The sequence below is a fragment of the Cebus imitator genome, unplaced genomic scaffold (genome assembly GCF_001604975.1).
Source record: "Cebus imitator isolate Cc_AM_T3 unplaced genomic scaffold, Cebus_imitator-1.0 Scaffold175, whole genome shotgun sequence".
NCBI classification, from domain to species: Eukaryota; Metazoa; Chordata; class Mammalia; order Primates; family Cebidae; genus Cebus; species Cebus imitator.
In genome coordinates, this window is record NW_016107490.1 from 4,154,338 (window position 1) to 4,160,416 (window position 6,079).

General features: G+C 49.7%; 1 protein-coding gene across 1 annotated transcript in view; it reads right to left on the reverse strand.

The window, feature by feature from the left end:
- Positions 1–3,315, reverse strand: part of USP34 (ubiquitin specific peptidase 34) — a 286,775-nt gene extending 283,460 nt beyond the window's left edge. The window contains exon 1 of the mRNA XM_017545013.2: positions 2,778–3,315. Coding sequence (XP_017400502.1) covers positions 2,778–2,820 — 43 coding nt within the window. The 5' untranslated portion in view covers positions 2,821–3,315. The remainder of the gene's footprint in view (positions 1–2,777) is intronic.
- Between the last annotated feature and the right edge of the window lie 2,764 nt (positions 3,316–6,079).

Consider the following 6,079-nt stretch of genomic DNA (forward strand, 5'->3'; position numbering starts at 1 on the left):
TTTTTTTTTTTTGGAGATGGAGTTTTGCTCTTGTTGCCCAGGCCGGAGTGCAATGGCGCAATCTCGGCTCACTGCAACCCCCTGCCTCCCAGGTTCAAGAGATTCTCCTGCCTCAGCCTCCCAGAGTAGCTGGGATGCTGGTCTTGAACTTCCAATCTCAGGTGATCTGCTCACCTCAGCTTCCCAAAGTGCCAGGATTACAGGCATGAGCCAACAGGCCCAGCCATAAATGTTTTAAAAAAGGAGGCATCACTGTGAGATTACTGTTTAAAAGGCAAATTTTTTAAATGAGCCTTAAAGGAAATATTAAGAAACTAAGTATTTTTAGAGTCCACTGGCTCATACACAAATAGAAAATCCTTACTTGTTCATTAAAAAAGGTTGCTTAAGGCCGGGCATGGTGGCTCACACCTGTAATCCCAGCACTTTGGGAGGCCGAGGCGGGTGGATCACAAGGTCAAGAGATCGAGACCATCCTGGTCAACATGGTGAAACCCCGTCTCTACAAAAAAATACAAAAAAATTAGCTGGGCATGGTGGCGCATGCCTGTAATCTCAGCTACTCAGGAGGCTGAGGCAGGAGAATTGCCTGAACCCCGGAGGTGGAGGTTGCGGTGAGCCGAGATCACGATAGAAACCCCGTTAAAAAAAAAAAAAAAAAAAAAAAAGGTTGCTTAGATGGTGTGCATGACCAGATTTTTTGAACTTAGTTGAACTAACTGTATTTACTTAAAGGTAATAAAAGCTAAATTTTTTTTTTTTTTTTAGACGGAGTCTTGCTGTCACCCACACTGGAATGCAGTGAGGCAATCTTGCCATCTTGGCTCACACTGCAGCTTCTGCCTCCCGGGTTCCAGCAATTCTCCTGCCTCAGCCTCCTGGGCAGCTGGGAATGCAGGTGCACACCACCACGCCCGGCTAATTTTTCTATTTTTTTAAAAAGTAGAGACAGGGTTTCACCATGTTGGCCAGGCTGGTCTCGAACTCCTCAGGTGATCCACCCACCTTGGCCTCCCAAAGTGCTGGGATCACAGGTGTGAGCCACTGCGTCTCGCCATAAAAGTTCAATTCTATTTCAATTCTCCACAGTTCTAACTCTCTATAAATGCACTGTATTTTTCAGTGCTTCTAACCAAAGTTCTAGGGGGTTCCCAGATAATCTGCAGTAAGGCCTTTCATTATGATCAAGATGCCACCTCTAAGATAAACTTCACTTTCTTTAGATGTTATATTTAAAATATTTGAAGTTTAAAATATTTTAAAATCAGGCTGCTCTGCCTATGGAATAGCCATTCTTTTATTCCTTTACTTCCTTAATAAACTTGCTTACACACACACACACACACACACACACATCACCAACAAAATTACTTGTTCCTCATATTACATAGCAAAGCTATTAATTTTCCAAGTTGATCATAACAATCCTAATCACACGATTTATACCTGAAATATAAAATACAGTAAGTACTGAGGATTTGTTTCCCTTATCATAAACCACCTGCAACAGAAATAAAAATATCTCAAAATACATACAAATAATCTTAAAATTCTAGGATACTTTAGGATGACACAAATTCTAGAACCTATAGTTGGAATAAATGCAAAAGCCTACTTCCGCCTGTCAGGAGATAAATACAGAGTTGAAATTAAGTTAAAACCCTTCCACTTTTATTATTGCCTTTGGTCATGAAAGTGACATTCAAACACAAAGTAAAATTCAAACACAAACAGCATGGCACATTTTATAAATTGTTTTAGTGAATTGTATTACAAAATTAGTCTGAAAGTCTGTCGAAATATCACAAAAAGAATGCAAATCCAAAATCCACATAAACTGTTCATAAGTGAACATTTCTTCAACAATCAACTTTTTGTAAATTGATCCCTTCATCTAATTCACCTCTGCCAACTAGGCTTTTAGGCCCAGAAGTAGTTGATTTGCAATATAGCTTCTATAAACTGAAATACCATCTTCCAAGGGTCGAGAATAAAAATAAAAGCCAGAAAATATCAACATACTCTCTTTAATAATAAGAAGTATCAGGTAAAAGGCCTTTCCTTCCAGGAGAGATGGGCCATAACTATTCCGGGATGGTGTGTGTAAGTACAGTGCTCTGCTTAACAGAACATAACCATTAAAACGGTGAATGCTACACTAAGAAGAAAATCATTAACAAATTTCATTTAAAAATAGGTATGAAGGTTCCAATCATCACTATCACAGTTCATTTTCAGCTATTTAAGGTCTGGCAGAAGTGTTTAAGACACCCACACACACTCAAGGGAGAGAAAAACCACCCCCCTGCTCCCAAGGAGTTTAATAAAAATTAGCAGGTAAGAGAGGCCTCCACAGCACGCTGGAAATCAAAGAGGGCGGCCGGAAGGTCTGGACTGCGGAGGAAAGCCTAGTCCTCCGACCCCACCTCCCCACACCTTCCTGGCAGGGCGAAGGGGGCGAAGGCGACGAGGAGCTCATTACTGCCTTCATTAATTGACACCTGTAATGAGGAAACTTTTCGAGAGCCCCGAGAGCCCGGGCCCGGCCGGGCCGGAGCTCGGCGGAGGCCGCCTCTCTGGCGCCCAGGTAACTGGGCCGGGCTGGGCCCGAGGCGCCGCGGCGGCCGCGCCGCCGCGCACCTTCCCGGGGCGCTAGGCCCGCAAGCCACCCGGCCCAGCCGTCGCCTCCCGCAGGCCGCGGGAGCCCGGCAAGGCCAGAGAGAAGCGTGAGGACCCCAAGCCGTGCACCCCGACAGGCCGCCGCAGCGGCTACTTACTTTCATTTAACACCTCCACCAGGTCTGCGCAGTTCTCGCACATCGTTCGGCCGCCGCCCCCCCCTCCCCCGCTTCGGATCACACTGACTGATCCCGACCGGCGGGGGGGAGGGGAGAGAGGCGGAGGAGGGGGCCGGCCGGCCGGCGGGGCGGGGAGGCGACGAGGGCGGGCGGCGGCGGGGACGGGGCGGGGAGCAAGAGAATGGGGGAGGGGGCCGGCGGTCCCCCGAGCGGGCGGGGGAAAGGAGGGGAGCGAGGGGAGGTGCGCAGGCCGGAGGGGCGCGGAGGCGCCGGCGGCGGGGAAGGAGGGTAAGGAAGGGGGGAGGGGAGGGGGGGAAGGGGCGGGTGAGGAGAGAAGCAGCAGAGTCACTTCACCGACCAGACGCCGCGGCCACCGCCGACGCCGCCGCCATTTTAAGAGAGCGCTCGGGTTGCGCTCGGCTCTTTCCGCCCGGGCTTAGGAGCGGACGAGAGGCGCCTCGCGCTCTCATTCCTCCGCCTCCCTCCCTCCCTCTCCTCTCCTCCGCCCCCCACCTCTCCCTCCGCACACACGCCGCACGCTCCACACCCCGCCGTGGCCAGCTCGCCGCCCTCCCTTTCCTCTTCCGTCCGGCCTCCCCGCCCTCGGTCCACCCCCCTCCGCGCGCTCGCCCACCCCGCCCAGCCCAGCCCGGATCTCTGTCAGCGGCCGGAAGGGAAACGCCAAGCCAGTGCGGCCGCGGGGGGAGTCCGGGTGAGTAGAAGAAGATGGCGGAGGCAGCGAATGGGTCGCGGTTGCGCGGCGTCGCCCACCGCGACCCACTCCACGGGCTCGGAGTCCCTATGAGCGCCGGGGTCACTCGCGCTGTCCTGTCCCCCGCCGCCGCTCTTCGCCTTTTTTACGCAAGGCCCGGGTCGAGGAATTGGTGCGGGTTTCTTCAGCGTTCCCTCCTTCGCGCTCAGGCTTTTGGGGTGGGGGAAGCAGGGAGTCAACTGGGGGTGCGGGGCCCGGGTTACGCCGCAGCTCTCTTTCGGGCTCAAGTGTCGCTCCCTACGGGGTCTGAGAGTGCATCAACCCAGGACCCGGCTTAACTGCATCGGTGATTATCGCTACTCAGCAATTCCTTGAAGGTCCTCTGTCCTCAAGCAATAAGGTCCTTGACGTGACTAGAAATGGCGGGGTAGAGTGTTCGTCCGGTTTTTACGGAAGCGGGCCCATCAGTTCCACCTGAGATAGCAAATAATGCTTCTCAGCAGAAAGCGAATAACAAGGTTTTTAAGATAAAGAACAGGTGAAGGGGGCAGTCAGCTGGTTTATGTTAACAAACTTAGGGGAATTTTCCTCACGCTCGCGATTAATACCTTGCTTGCTAATTTTTGTGTTCAACGTGTTTAGGTAGACACGTGACTGCAAAGAAAGATCGTGTACATAATCTCTGAACGGTAACCAAAGCGACTCTCAAGGCCCTGTAGTCGTTCTCTTGATAGCTTTTGTCGAGATTATGGCACGCCCTTCTCTCCATGCCAGAACCACCTTATTCCAAATGCTTTATCTTTCTGCTGCTTGAAGTTGATACTGTAAACATTCTGTCCAACCTGTTTTATTTCCTACGAGCAGATAGTTGTTAGGATTTTGAATCTATTCTACCATCATCCCTTCTTGCTTGTCTTTCTCACAGAACTTGGGTTTTTGCATACTTACTTTGGATACTGAGGCAGACATTGAGACATTGTCTACCCAACATACATTCTCACCTATCCCTTTTTTCCCTGCCAGCACAACTCCAATTATTTTCATCTTTTTATTAGACAAAGCCTCGCTGTCGCCCAGGTTAGAGTGCAGTTGTGGGATCACAGTTCACTGCAGCCTCCGCGTCCAGGGCTCAAGCAATCCTCCCACCTCAGCCTCCCAGTAGCTGGGACACAGGTGTTCTGCACCACACTTAGCTAATTGGTTTTTAGTAGAGACGGAGTCTTGCTATGTTGGTCAGGCTGGTCTCGAACTCCTGGCATCAGTTGATCCTCCAGCTCCAAAATGTTGGGATTACAGGTGTGAGCCTATGTGGTGGTCTCACATTTTTTTCAGGGAGCAGTTGAAATCATCATGGTGATCTAGTTTCTCTAGGGCTGGCCATATATAATTGAGCTTTTCTTGATGAAATGTAAGCAACAGTCCTGAGCAACATAGTGGGACCCCTGTCTCTACAAAAATTTAAAAATTATCAGATGATGGCTCATGCCAGTAATCCCAACACTTTGTAAGGCCAAGGCACATGGATTGCCTGAGGCCAGGAGTTGGACATCAGCATGGGCAACATGGCAAAACTCCATCTCCAATAAATAAGAAAATTAGCCTAGTGTGGTGGCACACACCTATAATCCCAGCTACTGGAGAGTCTGAGGTGGAAGGATGGCCAGAACCCAGGAGATTGAGACAGCAGCAAGCTGTGTTCATACCACCGCACTCTAGCCTGGGCGGACAGAGTGAGACCCTGTCTGGAAAAAAAAGAAATGTAAGTAGAAATCTGCAGGATGGGTCTTTTGGGAAGAATTGCCCTGTCCTAATACAGTAAGGGACAAATTCAGCTAACATACCCTTTAACCCTTCTTTCTCCCTGAAACATGGTTATGATACACAAAGTAATATCGATGTTGTAATTTTTTTATTTTTGAGACGGAGTCTTGCTCTGTTGCCCAGGCTGAAGTACAGTGGCATGAGTACAGTCCCAGCTCACTGCAACCTCTGCCTCCTAGGTTCAAGTCTCCTGTCTCAGCCTCCCAAGTTGCTGTGACCACAGGCTTGTGCCACCACACCGAGCTAATTTTTGTATTTTTAGTAGAGACAAAGTTTCACCATGTTGGCCAGGATGGCCTTGATCTCTTGACCTCATGATTCCACCCCCTCCCCCACCTCAGGCTCCCAAAGTGCTGGATTACAGGTGTGAGCCACAGCATGCCCAACCCTTGTAATTTTTTTAACAACGAAACCTTTTATCCCATTTTCAGTTTCATTGTTTTAAAAATTTGATTAAACAGGCAGAGGCTTGGTGGCTCACGCCTGTAATCCCAGAACTTTGGGAGACCAAAATGGGTGGATCACCTGAGGTCAGGAGTTCAAGATCAGCCTGACCAACATGGTGAAACCCTAGCTCTACTAAAAATACAAAAAATTAGCCAGGTGTTCTGGTGGGCACCTGTAATCCCAGCTACTCAAGGCTGAGGCAGGAGAATCGCTGGAACCCTGAAGACGGAGGTTGTGGTGAGCCAAGATCGCACCATTGCATACCAGCCTAGGCAATAGAGAGACTCTGTCTCAAAAAAAA